The sequence below is a fragment of the Schistocerca gregaria genome, unplaced genomic scaffold, assembly GCF_023897955.1.
Source record: "Schistocerca gregaria isolate iqSchGreg1 unplaced genomic scaffold, iqSchGreg1.2 ptg000831l, whole genome shotgun sequence".
Classification (NCBI taxonomy): domain Eukaryota; kingdom Metazoa; phylum Arthropoda; class Insecta; order Orthoptera; family Acrididae; genus Schistocerca; species Schistocerca gregaria.
This window is the reverse complement of record NW_026062196.1, coordinates 26,434-50,707: the sequence shown is the minus strand read 5'-3', so window position 1 is coordinate 50,707 and position 24,274 is coordinate 26,434. Positions and strand designations below refer to the sequence as shown.

General features: G+C 40.7%; 4 protein-coding genes across 5 annotated transcripts in view; 1 reads left to right on the top strand and 3 right to left on the bottom strand.

The window, feature by feature from the left end:
* The window catches only part of LOC126322729 (uncharacterized), a 35,283-nt gene extending 29,892 nt beyond the window's left edge, over positions 1 to 5,391 (top strand). The window contains exons 10-14 of the mRNA XM_049994570.1: positions 1,113 to 1,373; positions 3,058 to 3,253; positions 3,464 to 4,066; positions 4,164 to 4,866; positions 5,080 to 5,391. Coding sequence (XP_049850527.1) covers positions 1,113 to 1,373; positions 3,058 to 3,253; positions 3,464 to 4,066; positions 4,164 to 4,831 — 1,728 coding nt within the window. The 3' untranslated portion in view covers positions 4,832 to 4,866; positions 5,080 to 5,391. The remainder of the gene's footprint in view (positions 1 to 1,112; positions 1,374 to 3,057; positions 3,254 to 3,463; positions 4,067 to 4,163; positions 4,867 to 5,079) is intronic.
* Positions 2 to 2,891, bottom strand: LOC126322691 (stress-activated protein kinase alpha-like). The gene is made up of 2 exons (XM_049994527.1): positions 2,491 to 2,891; positions 2 to 2,345 (listed from the first exon to the last, which is right to left on the bottom strand). The coding sequence occupies exons 1-2, from the start codon at positions 2,613 to 2,615 to the stop codon at positions 218 to 220; spliced, it is 2,253 nt and encodes a 750-aa protein (XP_049850484.1). The 5' UTR covers positions 2,616 to 2,891; the 3' UTR covers positions 2 to 217.
* LOC126322696 (coatomer subunit epsilon-like) lies at positions 3,329 to 6,426 on the bottom strand. The gene is made up of 3 exons (XM_049994534.1): positions 5,911 to 6,426; positions 5,393 to 5,687; positions 3,329 to 5,332 (listed from the first exon to the last, which is right to left on the bottom strand). The coding sequence occupies exons 1-3, from the start codon at positions 6,309 to 6,311 to the stop codon at positions 5,123 to 5,125; spliced, it is 906 nt and encodes a 301-aa protein (XP_049850491.1). The 5' UTR covers positions 6,312 to 6,426; the 3' UTR covers positions 3,329 to 5,122.
* A 116-nt stretch (positions 6,427 to 6,542) lies between these two features.
* On the bottom strand, positions 6,543 to 11,770 carry LOC126322707 (formin-like protein). 2 transcript variants are annotated; one of them, XM_049994543.1, is made up of 4 exons: positions 11,624 to 11,770; positions 11,472 to 11,509; positions 11,269 to 11,389; positions 6,543 to 10,900 (listed from the first exon to the last, which is right to left on the bottom strand). In XM_049994543.1, exon 4 carries the CDS (start codon positions 9,937 to 9,939, stop codon positions 6,832 to 6,834), a length of 3,108 nt encoding a protein of 1,035 aa, XP_049850500.1. In that variant the 5' UTR covers positions 9,940 to 10,900; positions 11,269 to 11,389; positions 11,472 to 11,509; positions 11,624 to 11,770; the 3' UTR covers positions 6,543 to 6,831. The 2 variants fall into 2 exon arrangements, with proteins under 2 accessions (XP_049850500.1, XP_049850499.1); XM_049994542.1 differs by having other exon boundaries at positions 11,472 to 11,547; positions 11,624 to 11,767.
* Between the last annotated feature and the right edge of the window lie 12,504 nt (positions 11,771 to 24,274).

Here is a 24,274-nt window from a genome sequence, read left to right as displayed (position 1 = left end):
GGAGCGAAAAAAAAAACTTTTTTGTGGTACAGTGCGCGCGCGTACAAATGTGTGTACGCCATTTTCCGGCCGAAGCCAGACCCCCCCTCCCCCCTTTCCCCCGCGGGGGTTACCAGAAGTGCCGCTTGCTCTCCGGCCGGCGTCGATGGGACGCGGCGAGAGTCCGGGAGGGGGGTCCCCCGGCGCGCGGTCGGGGCTTTTTTCTTCTTTTTTTTTTTCACACGACATATCGGACGTCATCAGAGGCGTCGGCGGCGCTTTGGGCGCCGTGGGACTCCGCTGACTGTTCGAGGGAGAGGCGAGGGATTCGCTCCAAAATTTGGTAGAAGGACAGGCGGTTTTCCGGGTCCTGCGCCCAGCATTCTTCCGTGAGCCGCCTCCAGCTGGCGAGGCTCTCGTCCTGCAGCACCCTGTCCGTCCAGGGTGGTCGATATCCCTGATTCGCCACGCTGTTGGCGTAGGCGGGCAGCGACGCGCCCTCGAGCTGGCAGGCTTCTCTCCCGGTCAAAATTTCGTACAACACCATCGCGAAGGAGAACACGTCCGCTTTTTCGGAGTACTTCTCGCCCTTGAACACCTCGGGCGCCATGACGCCGAGGAACCCGACCAGGACGGACATGTTGTTCATCTCGTCGCGGATCCGAGAAAGCCCGAAGTCGGAGATCTTCGTCGCGTAGTTCGCATCCAAGAGTAGGTTCTTCGTGTTCAGGTCCCTGTGCACAAGTCGGCGAGAGTGCAAATACGCCATTCCGCGAGCAATGTCGAGCACGATTCGGTACCGCAGGCGACGGACTGTTCCAAAGTCGTACCGAATCAGCTTGTGCAGGGAGCCGTTCGGCATCAGCTCCGTCACCATCATGATGTCTCCCCCGCTAGTTCTGACGAATCCGAGAAAATTCAGAATGTTCGGGTGTCGCAATTGGGACAAAATAGACATTTCCTTGTACGTCAGGCTCTTCTTGCTCAAGTCCTTGGCCCCGGCGGACTCTCTGTATATGGTCTTCGTGGCCACTTCTAGTTTCCTCCAAACCGCGCGTCTGACCTCGCCGAAGAAGCCCCTTCCGATCCGCTCGCGAAGGTCCAGTTCCTCTTCGAGAATTTCCCACTTGTAGGCCTCCCGCATGAATTCCTCGTATCCGCACTTCTCTCTTTCGCTCGCGGTCGCCCCCGGCGGCGCCCCCGACGGCTCCAAGGAAGTCGGACGCGCCGACACGGAAGCCAGCGCCCTCGACGCCTGCAAAATCGTCATGCGGTGTCCCAAGCTGTCGACGCCCAAGTCCTTCTTCAGCATCTCTTCCGTCAGCCTCAACAGAACCAAGCCCGAAACGTCGTTCTTGAAGAACACGTCCCTGTATTGGGGCAGGCCAATCATGGTCAGCCAGTGCTTCGAGATGAAGCGCTTGTCCATCTTCTCAACGCCAAGACGCCTGCACTCCTTCTGCACGCAGACGTCGTAGACGCGCTTCAGCGACCCCGCCGCGTCCGAGGAGCACGCCACGGACGACAGCTGCAAGGGCGTCTGACCCAAACGGTTGGCCGTCTGCAGCGCCTGCAAAAGCGATTTAGAATTGTGTCTCTCCGCCGCGTCGAGTATGCTCTGAAGCAACTCCGTGTCGCCCTTGCGGAGACACAGGTGAAACACGGTGTTGGAGCAAATGTCCCTCAAAGCCAGGTCGATTCCAAAAGATATCAATAACTCCGCATACTCCGCAGCCATCCGAACGACCGACGACGGCGAACCTCCGCGTCGCCTGTCGCAGGCCCCAAATCTGTCGCTCGCGGACGCCACCGCGCCGCCGCAAGCCTCCCTCGACGAAAAATACTGCGAGCACACGAAGTGTAAACAACTGCGCATGCGATCGTCGCAGCAGTTGACGTCCGTCCCCTCGGCCCGCAACAAACGGCGCAAAATCGACGTGTGACCCTTGCGAGTAGCTATCATCAACGCGCTCTGACCCCTCGCGTCCTTCAAATTTATCCCCAAGTGCGGAAACCTGGCCAAACGCTCCTTCGCCGACAAACCGCCCATGCGGCGCTCCTTGTCACCACCTCCCACCACGGACGTCACGCGACCCTTCAAATAGTCGTAATAAGCCAGCAACTCCTCAACCACCGCCTCGTGGTTGGCCGACACCGCCATCGTCAGCGCCGTCCTCCCAAATATATCCTGGTAGTTGAGCGTAGGCAAAATCGACGCCCCCTTCTCGGCGGCGCCAAGCGCGCCGTCGATCCTGCACCTGTCAAACCTTATCAAACACTTGACGAGGTCCAAGTGACCCTCGTGACAGGCCCGGTGCAGCAGCGTCATGCCGTTGCTGTCCACGTTCGCAACAGACGACGGGTCCCTATACGCAGACAGTTCCGAAAACACGCACGTCAGCTCGCGTACCGCGGTATCATCGTCAAAGTGGTCCCACACAAGCGCACACACACAGGGACGACGCGCACTCAACTCCACAAAACTACCCCTCACCTCCCTCTCTCTCGTACAATTCAGTCAAACCTTCGACGTAGCTCAGGGCCAGCTTCCTTCGAGCGCCATCCCCTCCGCCCCTCCGCGGTACCCCTTCCGGCGAGCACGCAGCCGCGTAGCGCGACTCAACGGGTTCGCCCATGTCGGCGAGGTCGCATTCGCACGCGACGAGGTGAGAGAGACTCGCACACAGCCCTTCAAGCTTTATTTGTAAAAAACCCGAGCTGGCAACTAGCTGAACAAGACCCTAGACGTATGGGACATAGCTTCACAAAGCAGACTACGACTCTCTCTTCCGAGCGAACGCCTAAATTGGCAACCAGACGTGGCATCCAACTCAAAGAGTTAACTATGTGCGAAATATGTAGGCCCCTTTTCGTGTCTGTGCACACGAATGTACAATTGCAAAATCGTGTGTGAGCAGAAAATATTTGTGCAACTGTTTTAAAAAAACACAACACTTTTTTTTAACTTGCTCAGTGTACACTTCTTTCATACCCCCTAGTTTGGATAGAGCTCAAAACCTGGCGAATATCATACCGCTACCCTTTCAAGAGAACAATACTGGCGACTACTGTTACTAGAAAGCCATGTCCGAAGAGATTACTATCAATGTAAAAACAACCAGCGGAAAGCAGTACAGCTTAAAAATTTCACCTTCCGAAGAGATCAAAAACATAAAAAAACTGCTGGTACCTCAATGCGAGATACCTGAAGATCAGCAGCGCCTCATCTATTCTGGGCACATCCTGAGCAACGAGAAAACGGCCGCTGACTATGGTATGTTCAGTTTTTTCCTGCATGCCGGGTGCACTCACGCGTACCTCAAAATAATTTTGTGACAAAATAATGCCATTTTGCTGTACTATCAGATGAGGACGCGATGCCTGCTACCTCCTTTTCTTGTTACATCCCCTCCTAAAGATCGCCTCTTTTCTAACGTCTAATATCCCCATTGTTTTCACATCCTATGAAAAAAACGGCTTCAAGGTATCAGAGATGGCTACAGTTTACACTTAGTTAGGGGAAAGCCGCCAGCCTCTTCCACGACTGGAGGCACGACGACACAGACAAATTCGCCAGGTATGAACTCAGCTAACTTATTTGGCTCCGTTTTTGGTGGTCATGGTGGTGCCGATGCTGGTGTCAACGGCCTCGCTCTCGATCCTGATGTGCTCAATTCTATACAGCAACTACCCTACTTCCAAGAGTTCTTCAATAACGATGAGTTTATACGCACCATGGTCCAAAGTAACCCACGCCTACAGGGACTGGTAGATTCAAACCCGGAACTGGTGCACGCGTTGAACGATTCGGCCACCCTACGCCAAGTAGCTCAACTCATGTTTAATAGAAACTTGATGAGAGAGCTACAAAGGAATACGGATAGGGCCATATCGAACATCGAGAACCATCCTGAAGGCTTTCGGTTACTTCGGAACATGTATAGCTCATTAGAAGAACCGTTGAGCGAGGTCGTTCACAGCATGGGTCAGTCCGAGGAAACGGATCTAACTCCAACCACATCGTCACCACCTCCTGATCTCACGGCACCAAATACTTCAGCATTGCCAAACCCTTGGGCCACTAGAGGTAACGGATGAATGCAATAGTCAATCTTTGAAAAGATTTTTTTTTGGCCCAATTACTGACACTTTTTTTCGTCTGGGAAATTTTTGCATGTCAAAAGCGGCTCAGAGTAACTCGACGACGCCTCTACCACTTCCTGGTAACCAGGATCTATTTGGTGCACAAAACAACGTGAATAGTGGTGCACTTCCAGACTTCAATACGCTGAATCATATGGCCTCTGATCCGGCTGTTATCAACCTCATGTCCTCTATCATGTCCAACCCAGCTACTCAAAACCTCATGCTATCTGTCTTCTCCAACTCCGACCTTTTGCAACAGATGTCTTCGGCAAATCCGATGATTCAGCAACTTCTCAATGCCAATCCTCAGATCCGAAATTTGATGTCCGACCCCGCTGTCTTGCAACAGCTCTCGAATCCGGCTTTCCTTCGCCTGGCTCTGCAGATGCAACACGCCATGGGCGGAAATGCTGCCAATTCTAACCGCAGCGGACAGACAACAGAAACTCAGCCGAATCCCAATCCGGCTCAGATAGATTGGAATGCGTTCAGCGATCTAGTACAGATGATGGGGAACGCCAATGTTCGAAGTGGCGGACCCAACGCTTTTCAGCCTCAAAGGCCTCCCGAGGAACACTATCAGATGCAGCTGACACAGCTGAAGGATATGGGCTTCTATGATGAGCAGGCCAACATCAACGCACTTATTGCTACAGGCGGAAATGTGAGCGCTGCCGTAGAACGTCTTTTGGCCAATATCAACTAAAATTATGCGCGATGAGATGAACTCTCCGAGTATTCGTACGCCATAGAGAGAGACTGTAATTTATTCAAATTTGTTGTTTTTTTTTTGAATGATTGCTTTCTGCTAGCAGAAGCAGAGTATCTCTTTTTTCTTAGTTGTATATTGTATATAGTAGTGTATGAATTTTATAATCACTATCGCATTATATTTTCAGGTGCTAAATTTATTCTTCCTTCGCGCATCGAATCCTTCAATTCGCACGCTTATAGGCGCTCTGTCTGGTGGTTTTGAGGTCGCAGAGTTTTTTTTTTTTCAAGCCAGTTTTTCGTGGCCGGATACAGTCTGCTTGAATGACGAGCTGGCTTCGTCGAACTGAGCGGCTAGCTTGTCTCCTAATTCTAAGAATGAGCAACGGGGATCGACCTTCTTTAGTTGAGACAGATATCGGTGGCTCTCTTCTGACTTTCCCAAGTTTCGGTTAAGAACAATTAGGTTGATGATAGTTTCCGTGCTGTTTGGATTCTACACAAAGTTCGTTAATTTATTTTTAATGTAATAGAGCTACTAATGACGAACACGTACTCTTTCCAACGCCAAGAGTAAATTCGTTTCGCTTTGCTCGTATTCTTTTTTTCTGAGCCTGCATAAGCCTATCCCATAGAATGCTATGAACGCGTCGGTATACTTCTCTAAAATTTGGACGTAGATGCGGATGGCCTCATCTAGTTGGTCAAACTGACCAAGAACGGTATAAGTCCATGCTGTAGCGAGTTGGACTGGAAGTGCCTGTCTATGTGACTTCTGAAGTTCTTGCAATTCTTTGAGAGCCAAGTCATGTCGGCGAATGTGAAGCAAGATGTGAATGACAAACACACGTCTATATTTTTATAAAGAGAGGCAAAGTGATTAATTTAGCTCTTAACGTGTTCTTAAACCGACTAGCTTAAAAGAATCGAACCCACCGCTAAGTCTTCAGGGAGGTTCATCGTGACTTCCTTCAGATCAATCAACCACGTATGCACGTATATTTTTTGCAGTGGTGGTGATACATGATATGAGCTATATAACGGTGCTGTTCTTGTACATATCTCTCTACATACGCCTCTAACAGCTGGTTGCCTCGCACACATTGAAAGGCTTTTTGTATATTGCCCAGTCTAAAATACACAAATGATGCCATGAGTAAAAGCATTTGGTCTTCGAGAAACTGTGCATCTTTGAGCCACGCCTCCAATTGCTCTAAAACCTGACTCCTGTCGATGTCCCCGATACAGAGTTGAGCAAGAATGCGGACCGCCTTGAGAGGGGGTTCTGAAGTGTCTGGTTGAATTTCGTCTAGAACAATCTGATAGCTTCCCTGCTCTATGAACGCGCGATAAAAGTAGAGGTCCCGTTCGACCTCTTCCGCAGCATTATGGAGCTTGAGCCTGGGACCCAGATCGACCACAGACTGATACTTCCCAAGCAAAAAATAAGTTTTCAAATCTACCAGCGTCGACATGACCAAGTAGATGTAAGGGGGAAAAATTCTAGAGAAGACCTCCGAGGAGCAAGAGCAAGCTGGACCAAGATGGTCTTCAACTGAGCAGTCGTCTATCAAAAGGTGTAACAAAGGGCACACTGACGACACGGATCCCAAAAAAAATTTTTTTTGACATGTGCCAAATATTTCTGACAATTTCTGTTTTTAAAAAACTTGCCAAGAATGACCAATTCAGCTAAAAGTTATACGTGTTTTGCGACGGTACTTTTATTAATTGATGGAGGGAGTTCAAAACAAAAATATCAAGGTCATCCGGACTGTACAAACTACCTTGCCCATATCCTTCAGTTCCTGTTCAACTGGCGGTGCCATTTACGCAAACTTTAGTTGATGCTCAAAGGCATTGAATCGCAAACCCGTTCTATGTCCTGGTACTGCCCAAGCTACGATTGCTGTTAGAGGAATAAACCGACCTCTTTTGAAGGCTCGAGGCAACACGGAAAGTCTCTAAGCTAGTCTCTTCACTCTTCTCGACGTTCTAGTTTGTAAAAATACTGGAACTAAATCCTGATACATCGCCAGTAGCGTGGATCAATTCTAATTCTTTCTGAATTATTTTTTTTCGAATAGCTCCCTTGCAAAAGCAGATGCCTGATTCTTTTTTCTGCGCATTTGCTAGCTTCGTCTTATAGTTTTCTATCGCATTCTCAAACAAAACTAGAAACGAATTCAGCATCTTGTAGAATTCGGAAGGGAGCATAGACTGAGGAACCACGCCATATTCCCTTGCAATCTCTCTATACTGATTGCATGTTTGGTTGAACTGGTGTTCTAATACATCCAGCTTGCGCTCTATTGCCTTTAGAGCCATCTGAATTGTGTCGAAAAACGTGTCCTCCTGCACGTTCGACCTCTCAATCGTCATCAAAAGCGCATTCGTGTCGGAGAGTTGCTTGCGCAAGTAAAGCATGTCATTTATCACCGCGTTCCAATCCAGCTTCGAAACTTGCAAAATGCTCCGAGACGTGTTCGGAAGATCCAGAGCGTCGCTATACTTGCCCATCTCATGCAGATACTCAACTAAATAGTCTAAAAGCGTAAATGTATTGTCCAAACTTTTAATCGAAGAAAGCTGACTCAAACATTCTATTTGAAATCCTCTAGCTCCGCCTCGAGGCGAGTTGTAATTAAGAAAGTTTCCTATCGCTAGCACCACTTCAAGTAATTTGACCCACGCAGGCGTGTTCTTCTTCAGCTCCTCGTTGGCGCCTTCCAATCGCGAAATTATAATCTCCAGCTCACACGCCCGAAGATCGTAGTTGATCTTATATTCATATACTTTCAAACGAGCTCGAAACTGAGGAATGCGAGATATCTTATAAAAAAACTGGTCTACTATCTGTAGGCTTTCCAAAGATCCACCATTCGACACATAATTCCTAATATTCTTCACTTCTTCGTCTGTCGGTAAAATATCCTGTAGCCTCCTAGTCAGTTCAGATGTTAGTACCCTCGACTCCAGAGTCCTGATCGCTCTAATTACCCTACGATACGGAATCTTGAGCGTCTGAAGAAAAATGCCCACATTGAGCAGACGCTTCGAATCAACAAATGTCAACTCCTTACTTTTTTTTAATACCTTGGACAATATTTTAGACTCTCGAACTCTAAAATTGGCCTCCAACGCCTCTGAATCAATGTAGACTCTCAACGGATCAATCATAGCGAACACTGTCTGATTGATCTGATGCAGAGGTATCTTGAACCAGTGAAAACCCTTCATCCGCACACTCGGTTTGACTCCTAAGGGTACCGAGCCAGGACTAGGGCAACCATTCTCTTTTCTCCCATTCATATCAAGCAATAGCAAACTTGGATCCGGAGGCGGTGGTGGAATGCAACTCCCCTGCAGATTCATCGAGGCAAGCATTGGCGTATCGGTCATATCCACCTGAGAAGTAAAATTACCATTTCCTTGAATGTTTGATAAATGTAACATAATTCCTCTTATCTCTGCATTTTCCACCTTCAACACCTCAACTTCCTTCTTCGACTCTTCTAACATCTTCACCAAATCTGTCTTCTCCATATCCGTAAAAATTTGATCATGGCTCTCCTCCTCTGACATACCCTCTTCTCCATGCACTGTTTTGTACTCATCTATTTTACCTGACATATCTCCCACACAACCTTTGGTCAACTGTGTTTCCTTATCTTCCAGCATATCTAAATTAATTTTCAACACTGTAACCGCTACCTTGAGATCATACGTCTCCTTCAACAGTGCATCCTCACTCCCTGACAAAAGGGCTTTAACCTCTAACTTAATTCTTCTCATGTTTTCAACAAACTTGTTCATCTCGTTAACTCTGGCCAAACATCCCCTCAAATGTTGATGCAGTTTATCCACCATCTCATCTGACGCTATTATCTTGGATGGCACTTCCTGATTAACCAAATCTTCTATTTTTGATACTTCCGAATCAGCAGCCCTTATCAAAACATTTGATGCTACTTCATTAATCTCTCCCTTCCCAGCTTTGACCTCCCCAGCATTATCCTTTCCGTCCGTCTCGATCGTATCCCTCCTAAGTAGCTGTTCTATTACACCTGTTGTCCCTGCCTTCAACACTTCGTGGCGAGGCACCTCATCTACTTCAATACTTCTATCAACATTGACACTATCTTGCTTTATTGGCTCTCCAGCCTCCTGATCATTTATTTTGACCACTGCCTCTTCATTCGATACATAGTTACCAGTCAGTTCATCAATCTTATTCGCCGAATCGCACTGGTTCACAGACGAACCTAGGCCAACTTTCTTCATGAGCTTGAACAATTTCGAATTTTTCGCTTTCTCATCCTGCCTCTCCTTAGCACCGCCATTATCTGATGCCTCAGTCGCTTCATTGGCCTGTATTTGACCATTGTTTCCAAAAATAAAACAACTACACCTCTTCGTCTTCGCCATAGAATTCAAATCATCCTTTATTGCTTTATCTGCTATCTTCTCTTGCGACTTTTCGTCAGAAACACATTTACTTAAATCCCTAATTTCACCTGTCGTCCCTCTAGTGTAAATGCAGCTCCCAGTCACAGTCTCTTCTACCTCATTCGATTTACCAAAAAAATATTTGGCCTTATCAAACGAAGAATGGCTTGAATTCTCAAGTTTTCCTTTTGCTGCTCTAAAATCTTCTCTGTCTATTTCATCTAACTCCAATAATATAGATTTACTCTCTACATCCTCTTTTACGTTAACAGATCCGTCTAGATTCACATCTGTGCTCTGACTAGCCTCATCGCGAGCTAGATTTTTCAGTAATTCTTTATGCATTTGATACTCGGAATTTGCAGAATTCAACACGGTCTCGTCCTCGTAACCTATGTGATCGGCCAACTGAATATTACTCTTTAAAAATGTTTCACCGGTATCCAGAAAATTTTCTTCATTATGCATAACTCTTGAAGAGTCTTCCAAATGCTCCTCAGCCTCAGATTCTGCTTTTTTGCTTGCAACTCGGTCTGCTTGATTACAGGCTCCATTATCCGCCATTTTTAAGTTCAAGGTATCTAAAGATTCCGAGTGTTCATGATGATACACGTTTTTACTACTACGAGCACTCATGATGACCATACAGTTCATGTAACTTGCTTTTAGTTAAATCTAAGAATTTGTGTCTCGAATTTCATCAAGTCATAGATATCTACCACTGAATTCGGTTGACCTTAAAAAAAATAAAGTGCAAGTTAACGAGACACCAGAGGTTGAGAAAATGATATAGAGCTGGTTTTTTTTACACAAGGGCGGTTCTTGAAAATTTGTCCGTTATTCAGAATTTCATTTCGTGTTTCTTGCAATAGTAGATGATGGAACGTAATTCAACTGACCACACTTTATCACATTCAATCAACAGATGCAATCTGAGAATTTTTTTAATGTTTTTCAGCACTATAGATGGATATAAGGTATTTAAACGGCTTTCCTTACTGCTCCGTCAGCTTAATACAGGTAGTGTAATAGCACAACTAATAGATATGCTGCACGTTAAACTGTTTCCACCAATTCAAAATTCATTTGCATACCGTTTTGCGCATTGATAACGTCATGAAAACTTCGACATTCTACAGTTACATAGGGATTGCAATGCACCACATGTTATAAAGGACTTGGTAAATCGATTTCAGGTAAGTCCGAAAAGGAACAAAAAAGATACAAACTTCTAATAGTAAACCGGTCAATTTTAAAGAGGCTTTTGTTAATGGATCGGCTGCTGATAGGACAATTTGTTGACAATCAAGACCGCGCATTTGCAGCTTCAAAAAAAAACGTTTATGAATTTTGCCAAAATCTTCCATTCAGGACAAAATATATGAATACTGATGTAAATTATAAGGGCCAAACGAATCCAATGAAGTAAACAAAGTTTCAAGACTCTTGTGTCATGGATTTTTGTGTAAATGGGTGCGCCATAAACTGCAAACAGAAGCTAGCGTATGAGTTTTGAGTTATTTGTGAGTAGTGGATAGTTTCTAACGCTCTCATGCTTTATCACTTTCACTGCACATAGGCCAAAGTTGTTTCAAAATACAATTGAATGCAAGCTCTGCATAAATCCCAATGGTATAAACGCTAGTTAGTTTGCATATTTAAGCATTGTAAACAATTCGAAGTGATCAGTCCTCTCCACTTATGTAAAAAGTCCGTATTCTATACACCCCTCGCCCCTGTATCCAACTAAATAATAGCTTACATGTCTATGAATAGTTTGAATTTGTCTGAATTGAATTTTGAATATAATGTAGCCTAGTGTGTTTGAAGCTATTGGCTACAAAAAAATAAGCCATCTCGTCAAAATTACTTGGTCTTTGTGGACAAGGCAGACTCAATAATGTATTCCTGAATACGCGCCTCAATTACCAGCATGTCATAAATCTTCCATGCATTATAAGTTTAATTTTTGGATACACATACGAAAAGTTAATAAAAACAGAGCTACAACAGTTGGATCTTCCCTGCCAAAACAAAGGGCCGAATGATTTCATAGATAAGAACATATATCTCATTTTCTCTGAGATCAGCTGAAAGATTTTGCCTGGAAGCATTCAGTACAAAGAAAATGTTATGGATAAAATGTTTAAATTGTAATTTTGTTTTTTGGCAGATAGTGGACGTACTGCGCGTCTATAACTACTTCGCCTATATTCTCTAGTACCTTGCAAAATACGTTAACTTTTAGATTCGGCTCTGGAACTTTAATAGGAATGGAATGTAAGACAGTGGTACGTTACAAAACTCACAATATATTTCTATTAAGCACTATGCATACTCATGTTGACATCCACCTTCACCTCTTCAGTCGATCTTAGTTTCTCCGGTAAGTCGTTTAAAAACGATTCTTTGAAATGGTTGTCGACCATGGTTTTGTAGTTCCTTGCATATTGGGCCTCTGCTTGAGATAGTCTGCTTGTCATTTCTGCATTTTTCAATAGCGACAAATAATATTTCTCAATCTTAAAAACACAAAGTTTAGTTTACGGAAATCTAGTAAGGTTGCAGCTCGCGCCGACAAACACCACCTTAAATAAACGAGTTCGCAGATATAGTTGAAGATAATACTTTACGCGTTCTATATCCATCCTATAAATTTCCGCTACCCTTTTCTCATCCACGGTAGTGATGTGCATTTGCAAATCTCTCTTTACTCCGGAGCAAAATGAGTTGTAAATTATAAGGATTTTTGTGTGATGACGAGCGTGTCTTATATCGTTCTCAGTCAAAAATAGGCTGACGTTTTTATCGTACCGAGTTAACAATGTTCAAGCAATACTCCACAATGTTTTCTTGGTACGGTAAAAGCTCTGGAGCACCAAGCTCATTGAGAGAAATTCGTTTCAACTGTGAAAGGGGATCTCCCCCTGTCAAAGTGTTCGAGGTCGTCAGGTTATTTCGGCAAGTGCTCTCAATGCCAGCGTTCATTATGCTGTTTGCTCATACGAAAAAGGGGTAGAACAGCCTTAACTGGTCGAATGAAAAAAAAACAAAAAGAGGAATATTTGTTTGTTGATGAGCGCATATCCAAGTGTCGGCGATTAAAAAATTGATACCGCATATTGGCAAACAGCATAGATGTGGTTTGTCTCAAAAAATTAAGGGTACGTCGTGTCCATCATAATTCCTGAAGTTTATAATCGCCAACTGGATATGCCGAACTGTTCTTCCATAAAAGCTTGATCTATTCTATCAGCTTTGATATGTCTCAGTCTTTTACAATGTAGGCCTCGCATCCAGCTTTGTTTTACCCTCAATCAGGCACCGCTCAACCGATGATAGTAAGTATCGGTGGGCTCTGGTTCAAGCTGTTACCGAAATAAGGTATTCGATGCCGGACGACATTAATTTCTCTTAATCGAGTGAGGTTAAAATTACTTATTCACGAAAAAGGCTAAGACTCTGGGATCCACAATAGCACCTCGAGAAGATGCAATTAGACCTTTTGTATTTGACGAGAGTTGACTCGTCATAGAAAAAATCAGCCTCAAATAGACTGTTAAAAAGGTCGAGTTTTGTGTTTTTGCGAGCTGAGGTTTATAGTCAATCTGCCACATTATCGTCTGAAAGATGCCTTTGTAATATCGAGTCTTATGTTTGCAAAAAGGGGCGGTATCCCTCTTTCTTACGAATAGTTCTTATCTATCTCATCTTACGGTTGATATGAATTTCTGCACGCTGCGCCCGTTGCGAGAATTTCCGGAATGAGCGCGACAGAGTACAAGAATATGGTGTGGAGTAATGCAGCAGCAGACGATGTGCATGAAAATCTTTTAAAGTGGTTCTTTCTGAATGCAAGAGCTTCTTCATCGTCTCAGACTGGCTGGACTGATACCGCAGAAAAAAGCGATACACAATGCGATTCGAAGTTGTGTACCTTTGAACAGGTAGATGTACCAACAGAGAATCGCTGCCAAGACAGGCAAGCTTGTTCAGTGATGAAGGAGTCCGGTGAACAAATTGGCGCAGAGCGTGCGGCGATAAAGAGTTCTTGAGCCTAGGCCTCAGAACTAGATGCTAAAACTTGCTAGAAATGTGATTCACACATTTACAGCTAGTAAAAAAAGAGGTGGTCATGCGACCACACGTCCATAATTCATTCTAGATTACCAAACAGTATCACAATGTACCCAACAATTCAGCATGTGGCATGCAACTTGTGATTTTCCTTCAGCTCTCGAGAAATGTGTGCTGTGTTCCTTCTACCAAAGGGAACACTTTGACACAAAGTCCAGCTCCTGCGCCTCTCAGAAAGAGCGATGGCTGAATCAGGGGTATAAAAGTCGGCGGAATTAGCCTCCGTTGGGCGAGCGTATTCACATAGTTCGCATTCTAGCAGTAAAATTTAGATTGGTTGTTCAGAGTGCTTGTTAGAATGATTTTACGAGGGGCGCTATACATCCAATCCTTTTCCCTGGCAAGCGAAATGCCTAAGGGTGTTGTAGAGCACGTTTTCGCTGGGTCTCTGGACTAGATTTCTGACGTGCTTCTTGTCTTAGCTGCTTACTCGTGATACAAGATGATACGTTCTAGTTTTGTGCGTTTGTGTGTGTGCATTTGGCATAGATAATTTTCGCAAAATGTTTACACGCTTATCCCTTCCACGGTGGCGAAGATATCGAATACAGTCATTGTCGCCTCCGTAGCCACGTCGTAATACTTTGCGATTCTTGCATATAAAAGAGAGATATCATTACATCGATAAATGGCAAAAAAATATCACTTTATATTTTATCCCATTTTCGTATCAAAGTTAAACCGAGCAGTTTCACCAGCTTCATCTCTCTTTGAAGCGGTTAAGCGCTCATCTAACGTATTTGAATGTCGCTGCGTGGGCGCGGTATAGCAGAAAGAAAGGAATGGTTGTATAACCAGCCGAACGACATAGACGATAAAATAGTGTGTAAATATAATAGGTATGAACATCAGCGTTCTGCAACCGCGAACCCGTATGTGCTTCTCGACCTCGAATATATTCCTGTGCATCCTAAAGAGGAGACTCTATTTGCTTTCCTCTCATAGCCCCCTGGTTGTTACCCCTCCTTCCCTTTACTATGACCGATATTCAGCGAGCAGAGATACGCCTTATAGCTCTTGTGTTTTCGCCTCTACTTCGCCTGAACTAAGTTCCTAAATTTTTAACTGAATCTAATTTTCATTTAGTCTAGCTACCAAGCCTCGATTAGCTAACTCTGTGTCTATCGCCATTGAGGACAACAACGGCGGTACCACTGAAAAAGAGAGTACCATCAATAGCGGCGAGGTACTTTCTATCGTCACTCGTGACATGATTCGTGACACTGACGAGGCTGCGAGCATGATGCCAATCATGCTGCCCGCGAAAGGATCGGAGTTACAGAAAATAGGCATCGACCCTTTGAATGACAAAGGTTCCGAAGAGAATGGTGAAAACCTAATTGTTTCTACCAGTAGCAACAATTCATCTGGAGTTCTGCCATCTTCCTCGTCACCTGCGAGCCCTCTGGTCAAGTATGTAGATATAACTGATTACTTGAATATGCCACAGTCGGACGCCGCTAGGAGGTTAGGCATCCCGACATCTACGCTGAGTAAGAGATGGAAGGAGGCTGCCAGAAACAGAAAATGGCCATTCAGGTCAGTCAGCAAGTTAGATAAGGAAATTATGACGTTACTTCACAACATTCCTAAGGGTGCGGATAGTGCACAGTCTGTAGTCCCGCCCCCTGAGATTCAAGTCATTCTGAGTCGACTCCTGCGGAAAAGGCAGGAAGAGTTAAAGCCCGTTTTTATTCGTTTAGACGTACGTGGCAGTTATGAGTAAAATGACAGCAAATTCTATTTTACTCAGTGACAGGAAAAGTTATCACACAAATGTTAAAATACCTCGAAATATTGGCGAAATTCCCATCCTGATCACAACAACGATCAACCTCTGTACATTCATATGTAAAATAAAAAATTGTAAAAAATTCAGAGATAAAGTCGCAGCACACTTACTTTCGCCCTTTTCTAATAGATGACCGAGGAATGTGCCGAGTAGGGGAAGGAGATTTGTTGCGCAAAGGTGCACACAGCTTACATCTCCTCCGTCGCGGTGTGTGAATAGTATGATAAAATGAAAAGTGCATGAATAGTATGATGCAACGGGAAGTGCGTGAATAGTATGATACAATGAGGGGTGTGTGAGTAGCATGCTATAGGGCATAGACGTGTGAATAGCTACTATAGAAGAACAGAGGTATGATATAGTAGTGCGTGGGACGGTATTATGGATAACGAGTGTGTAGGAATGTACGACAAATGTATTATATAGATCATGATAGTAATGTAGATGGCGTGATATTTAGAAGGGTGGGTGGCATAGATAGAAAAGTTACATGATTGAATAAGGATTGTAGATTAGATAAAATAGGAAATTATTATAGATTAACTAGGAAATTGTGGATTAGATAAAATAGGAAACTGCGGATCGCGGGTTAGATAATAAAATAGGAAATTATGGATTAGATAAAATAGGAGATTGTGTGCTGTGGATTAGAGCAAAAATGAATTACTGGATTAGATAGAGTGGGTGCATAGAGGTGCATATACAGCGTAATGTAATATGTTGGATAGCATGTTATTAGTGAAGAGTAGAAGTGGATAGAGTGTAATGGTTTACAGGTTGAGAAGGATTTAGAACAGCTATGAAGCGGAGGTAAAATGGTGAACTAGTAATTAAAAAGATTTGAGAGCAGGGTGGGCGTGCATGAATCTGACGTGATAGGAGTGTTATGTGTGGACTGTATGACTTAGCGAGGAACATGTTAGCACGATACACTGAAGAGTGTGTATACGATAGCATGATAGGGTGAGAGGTGTGCGTAGAAAAAGTTATAGTGAGTGGTATGTAGCGAATATGCATACGATATGGTAGCGTCTACGCGTGCGAGTAATGTGGTAGGGATTGAGGTGTGTGGGTAACTATGGTAGCATGAGAGGCGTGTGGATAGTTGACAGAGATTGGAGTGTGTATGATATAATAAAGAATTTGTGGACAGCGTGACGAAGTTTGAGTGTAGACAGTCGGGTGGAGGAGGTTGTAGTAAAGAGGTAGGCGGAATTGTGAAACAAGGGAAGTAGAAGGTGGAGAGGGGGAGGTGAGAAAATGAAGTTGGTAGAGAACACCGCAGGAAAGGCAAAGAATGAGACGTTGTAGATGGAGAATGTGTACGCATAGATACAGTAGATATGTGTGGCGTGTGAAGATAGTTGTATGAAGCATGTAAGTAGAATGAAAAGTATAATGTAGAAATAGTGAATGTAAAAGAGGTGAGAATAAATGATGTAGTAATGTACAAGATGAATGAATAGTAAAAATAACAAAAAATAGATAAATGACGGTGTAGAGAATATAAATAATAGCAAATGAATGAGTGTTGATATGTAGGTAACTATCAGATATGGCTATATAGGTAATGGGCGATAAAGTTAATGTTTATAGGTTGAGAATAGAGACGATGATAGTGGAATTTTACTTGGATACAATAGGTGTAGATGTATAGAGAAAACACGTAGATTATTGGATTGTTAACAATACGTCGATGAAGGAAATAAAAAACGGGTGGGGAAATGAGAGTGACAAGGCTAGAAATAATTACAAGATAAAGGAAAAGGACGGATTATAGCAGATATCAATACAGAACAAAACAGAACAGTTTTAACAGAGACTGCTGAGATATAAGTGTGTAGTGAGAGTAATAATTTTGTTTTGTTTTAAACCGTCTAGAGCAGTAAACTGTTAATGTTAATGTTTGGCCGATATTACTGTAATCTCTGAAAAAAGTGGGTGGCGTATATATAAGGCTCACATTGGGATTCGGTACTGAAAAGATGCAAATTACGACAATAAAGGCACTGACGCAAATGTATTTAGAATGAGGTTATATTGAAGGCTTTGGAAATGGTTTTATGAAGGCTATAGACTGTTTACGACGTAGGAGAACATAGTCTATATTTAGGCTGGTGATGAGCGTGGCTGGGAAATTCGTTACACGTGTTGAATTTTTTTTTCATAATCTGCTATTTAAATGATTGTTAGATCAGATAAAAAACAATATTCAAAACAGTGAAGAAGATAACAGGTATCTGGCGCTAAAATATGAAGTGTATCAGTAGCTTACTGATAATAGCAATTGTGGTGGTTCAAATCTCAGCAATATTCCCCGTCGAATCTGGAGACAACCCTTCTAAGGCATTTGTGATCGAGCTGAACAATCTGTTTACCAACACTAATCACAGAATTGCAGAAGACAGTTATTGTCAAGATCCCAGAATTTCTTGCAATGACAATGGCCAGATCCGTCGCATCGAGTTAACTCGTCAAGGTCTGTCCGGTTTTCCTGTGGGTATTACAGCAATTAAGAACACGCTAGAGAAATTGTCTATAATAAACGCGAATCTAAAGGGCGATATTCCGAGTCAAATCTATGAATTGACCAAGTTGACGCATCTGAATCTGGAAAGAAATGAACTTACTGGTAGTTTAAGTAACGACATTGGGAATTTGAGAGAGTTGGTAAGTCTCAAATTAAGTATATTGAATATATCTGGTGAGCTACCTAGCGCTCTATACTCATTGGTCAACTTGAATTATCTAACTATACGAAGGAACAAAATATCTGGTCGTTTAAGTGATGACATTAGGAGGTTAAGTAGATTATATTCTCTTGAACTAAGTAACCTAAATCTGTCTGGTCCAATACCTGATGGCCTGTACTCACTAACCGAATTGCAACATCTGACTCTACGAGGGAACAATTTTAGTGGTTCTTTAGGTAACGACATTGGAAGGCTGAGAAACTTAAATTCTCTCGAATTGAGTGAACTAGGTCTGTCCGGTGAGATACCTGATGGTTTATACTCATTGTCGAATTTGCGATATCTGCTTCTAGGGTGGAACAAATTTTCTGGTCGTTTAAGTGACAACATTAGAAATATGGGCGGATTACGAACCCTTAACTTATTTGGCTCGGAGTTGTCTGGTGAGATACCTGGCGGTCTGTACTCGCTAGCTAATTTGGTGTATCTGAATTTAGGAAATAACAAATTTTCTGGTCGTTTAAGTGATGACATCAGGAACCTGAGAGAGCTATCGTACCTTGAATTAAGTAACCTAAACCTGTCTGGTCCAATACCTGATGGCCTGTACTCACTGATCGAATTGCAGCGTCTAGATCTCACAAACAATAGTATAGATGGCAGTTTGTCGCCTAAAATTGGTAAGCTAATTAGTCTGGTCAAACTAAACCTGAGTTTCAATAAATTGAGCGGGTCTATACCAAATGAAATTGGTAACCTAACTGAGCTCAAAGTGTTGGAAATGAGAGAGAACCAGTTTGAAGGTGACATTCCTGACTTGAGTGGTCTGATAAATTTGACAAATATGAACATTAGTTCAACGAAACATAGTTTGAACGTGAGGTGTGACGACGCGGCGTTACCGCCATCTATTGCTAAGAACAATTGCTTAATTAGACCTGTGAATAGACTGTGCAATAACATCACGCGCTGTGAGTATAGCACTGACCCTATATCCAGATGATAGTTTAGTTCAATGTTGCACACATTTGAACTGAAGGTAGTAGACAGAAAAACATCTAGACATATCAATAAAATGATGATAATTTGAACTAAAACGTTGATGTTTGTTATAATTTTTAGCTATTGCACAGTTTAACACATATATATGAGAGGGTAGGTGGAGATGAGAAACGGAAGGTCTGCGAAAGAGAAGATATAGAACGGAGTTGAAATAGCATAGAATTTTGTATTGGGTATTGTGAGCTAATTCTGGTCTAATGCTGTTGGTATGCATGATATCAGAACAAACAGAATTGGTTGTTTTGGCGTGAGTGTTTAGAGATGTGTTTGTTGTGAGCTGTATGCATCTAATAATATGTGTACATATCATTATGATAAGATATACAGATATCAATATAGGAATTGATTATATATTACAAACAGATCACACGGGTTAAAAATATTATATGAAATATCTAATTATAACAATCCAAAAATAACGCTTATATGTATATATGCATCAACATAAATATACAGAAATTCTCAAACAAACTAGGCAATGATATAGGCTATACTAATATTGAAACTATACGAAGAGCCATATGTAATAAACTACCAAACCTAAAAATATTGTATGTGGCATATATATGTGTAATGATTAAAATAATACAAATATATCCAACAGCACAGGTAAATGTAAACATATACATGTGAGTTGATAAGTCTACCACAAATTCTGTATTTGTATGCATGTCAATAAAATGTCATTACACATATACAAATAATGGTATGTATAATATATATCGAACAATAAAATAAATGAATGGATCATCAACAATTCTCAGGTTCAGTATAAAATATTTGCATGTGTAAGTAGTTATAATGCTAAAACGTAACGTCTAATATACATAAATAGGACTGAATGATAAGGGAGTGGATGTTGGGATAGGGTGACATGATAGTTGAATAGGATATAATAGAGGGTACATATATTCGTATATATATATATACATATACGAATATATAGAAAACAGTAAGTTATCAAACTTAAACAATGATCAGTGATCTTATCTCTTAATAAAAACGCATAAACATACTAGGATATCGTACATGTCTGAGTTGATTTATTATGATATACTAACTAGTGATCTTCTGGATCAAGAACCATGTGATATATCAATCTAAATTATCAATATAAAGTGAGATAATATATCTTGTTGATAAAAAAACGGCAGTATACAAAAACCACAAACTACGTGAACATAATAGTTTTGCATGTATACTATTGCTATAAAAACTGGTAATACATGATAGTACTATGATATGAAAGTGACTGAATTTGTCTGTATAAGCATAAATTATGATATAAAATAAATTCAAAATCAGATTCAAAGTATATGTTTGTACATAATCTCATAATAAAACAATATTATGTGATAAATAATGTTGTTATAGAGGTGAGGTAAATGATCATAACTAATCATTCATAGATATAGTTATGAATATACCGTTGCATGTTATATAATTATTGACAATGTCAACAACGCGACATATGTATATCAGAGCAATGATAATTTTGTAATGATTGTTGATAAAAACAAATACGATTATACATTGATAGAGGTATATATAGAGAATATATGATACATGATGGTAGATTACATTACAGGTTATATGACGTACATGAATAACATGATTATATATTAATAAACATGTAGTAGTATGGGAATAGAAACGATAAGTATAATAGTATCAAAATAATATCAGGTAGAATAATACAAATAGATGAATATGTAAAATAAACGATATAGTATATGATAAATATAACATATCTATTGTTGAATGAATAATAAAAATAACAAAAAATAGATAAATGACGGTGTAGAGAATATAAATAATAGCAAATGAATGAGTGTTGATATGTAGGTAACTATCAGATATGGCTATATAGGTAATGGGCGATAAAGTTAATGTTTATAGGTTGAGAATAGAGACGATGATAGTGGAATTTTACTTGGATACAATAGGTGTAGATGTATAGAGAAAACACGTAGATTATTGGATTGTTAACAATACGTCGATGAAGGAAATAAAAAACGGGTGGGGAAATGAGAGTGACAAGGCTAGAAATAATTACAAGATAAAGGAAAAGGACGGATTATAGCAGATATCAATACAGAACAAAACAGAACAGTTTTAACAGAGACTGCTGAGATATAAGTGTGTAGTGAGAGTAATAATTTTGTTTTGTTTTAAACCGTCTAGAGCAGTAAACTGTTAATGTTAATGTTTGGCCGATATTACTGTAATCTCTGAAAAAAGTGGGTGGCGTATATATAAGGCTCACATTGGGATTCGGTACTGAAAAGATGCAAATTACGACAATAAAGGCACTGACGCAAATGTATTTAGAATGAGGTTATATTGAAGGCTTTGGAAATGGTTTTATGAAGGCTATAGACTGTTTACGACGTAGGAGAATATAGTCTATATTTAGATAAATAATAAGGATTTGTAATTCGTTACAAGTGAAAAAAAAAATTTCATAACCTTTTATTAATTATTAGATCAGATAAAGACAATATTCAAAACAGTGAAGATAACAGGTCATCTGGCGCTAAAATATGAAGTGTATCAGTAGCTTACTGATAATAGCAATTGTGGTGGTTCAAATCTCAGCAATATTTCCGATCGGATCGGGAGATGACCCTTCTAAGGCATTTGTGATCGAGCTGAACAAACTGTTTACCGACATTAGTCACAGAATTGAAGAAGACAGTTATTGTGAAGATCCCAGAATTTCTTGCAATGACAATGGCCAGATCTATTGCATCGAATTAGTTCATCAAGATCTGTCCGGTTTTCCTGTGGGTATTACAGCAATTAAGGACACGCTAGAGAAATTGTCTATAATAAACGCGAATCTAAAGGGCGATATTCCGAGTCAAATCTATGAACTGACCAAGTTGACGCATCTGAATCTGGAAAAAAATAAATTTACCGGTACTTTAAGTAACGGCATTGGAAATCTGAAGAAACTAACCATTCTCGATTTAGGTCAATTGTATCTGAAAGGTTCGATACCTAAAGGTTTGTATTCACTGACTGGATTGGAACAACTAAATCTGGGAGGGAACAATTTTAGCGGTAATTTAAGTGAAAACATTGGGAATTTACAAAATTTAATAAGCCTTGACATAAAGGACTCAACTTTGTCTGACAAAATACCTGATAATCTATATTCATTGAAAAATTTGCGACGTCTGGATTTATCAATGAACAAGTTTACTGGCAGTTTAAGTGACAACATTGGGAACCTGAGAGAATTATACTATTTTAACTTGAGTAATTCAGGTGTGTATGGTTCAATACCTGATAGTCTGTATTCATTGGCCAACTTGGAACAGCTAGATCTTGCGAACAACAATATCAGTGGCAAGTTGTCAAGTAAGATTGGTAAGCTCACTGATCTAGCTCATATAAATCTGGCTAATAATAGATTGGAAGGGATTATACCAAGTGAAATTGGTAAGTTAGTTAGACTCGAAGTTTTAGAACTACAAAGGAATCATTTTCATGGCCCAGTCCCTGATCTGAGTGACCTGACAAGATTGATCTATTTGAACATTAGCTCAACAAAATACAATCTGAAGGCGGAATGCAGCGATTACATGTTACCTCCATTTACTGATGAGGAAAGTTGTTCAATCGGATCTGTGAATTTTCCGTGCCACGATATCATACGCTGTAGATATAGTACTGATCCTGCTCTGGCTAAAGTAGCAGATCCACAAGAGCCATCATCGGCTGGTTTGATGTTTTACGCACCTGAAATCAAGACGATTGTTCCCATGGTTGCATGTACAATCCTACTACAGATCATGTTACATTAGGATTTGCAACTATGAGATATGGTGTGCATGCAGAGATAAATTTTCCAAATTAAAAATAAAGCAGTAACGATTTAAATTAAAAGATTGATATTTGGTGCAAGAGTTGTTTTAGTTGTTGTACAGTTTGATGCATATAAGAGAATAGGTAGAAGTGGGAAGCAGAAAATCAGTAAAAAAATAAAAATATTGGCGCAGTTTAGAATTTTTGTGTGAGATATTGTAAATTTTCTGAGATAACAGTATTTGTATGCATGGTGCTAAGGCAAAGGGAATTGTTTTTGGTGCGATTGTTTTGAGATAAGTTCATTGTGTAAATATTTAGTATAGATTGATTTATTGATATGTTTTGTGGGCGTGTTGAGTTAATGTTATTAGTTGTAGAGTGGGCTAGTGTGTGATATGATTTTAGTTAATATTAATAATATTATTAGTATTGTACTTAGTAGCTTGTTTATTATTTGATTAGCGCGCTTTGATCGGTTATCTGATTTTGTTCAATATTGTGGCACATATGTTTAGGGTTACATGGGGAAGAGCTGTTGTTTAAAGATTGGAGTATGAAATGTGTGAGCATCGTCTGAGAGTTGATTGAAATCAAGTTGCTGTAATTTAGTTGGATAGGGTAAAAAGAGCGAGACACACGCATAGAGGTATGATGTGTTATATATGTTCATAGTGGGGTTGTGTATGAATAAACACGTGAAATTAGAATATGTATATAATAACAGAATATAGGCATTGAGATACTGATTAGGTGAAGATGTAAGAAAGGGTGAATAATGAAGGTGTATGAAGAGATAAAGTGTAGTTACTAGTTAGAGAAGCGATAGGGAAAACAGGAAAGTGATTAGTAATTGAGATATAATAAATAATCAAAGTAAATGATAGAGTTATAATAAAGGCAGAACAACGAGATATCTGCTATGATTAAGTAAATAACTAAGAATAATAAAAATTCAATCGTTAAAATTTTTTCGCTTAGAACATTTTCAATATTAATCTTATCAGGTAGGTTCATATAGAAACAATAATTTTCAATAATTTTTTCTAAACAATTAAAAAAATTTTTGTTTATAATTATTATAATTTTATTAGTTAGAAATCGTACATGGCAGTTTAAACCTTACTAGATTGTAATAGAATCCGAAATAGGCATGCGTTAGCAGATTGATTTATAAATTATGCATACATAACATGTATGCGTATGTATTTGTATTATACATAATAACAATACGTGAAGAGTAGAAGGGTAAATATAATAATATGAAAGTATAACTAATAAAAAATATGTGTATATATGTAAATATATGCAGCTTATGATCGTTTATGTTCTGTTGTTTTCTTACTAACAAAATATTATAATATTAGATTTATCGGTAATTTAAATTAATATATAATATGATTTTTGATTGAAGATGTTATCGATCATCAATAATTCATCTATGATATACAGAATAATGAAATGTAAGGATTAGGAGATGGAGGAGTAGGGC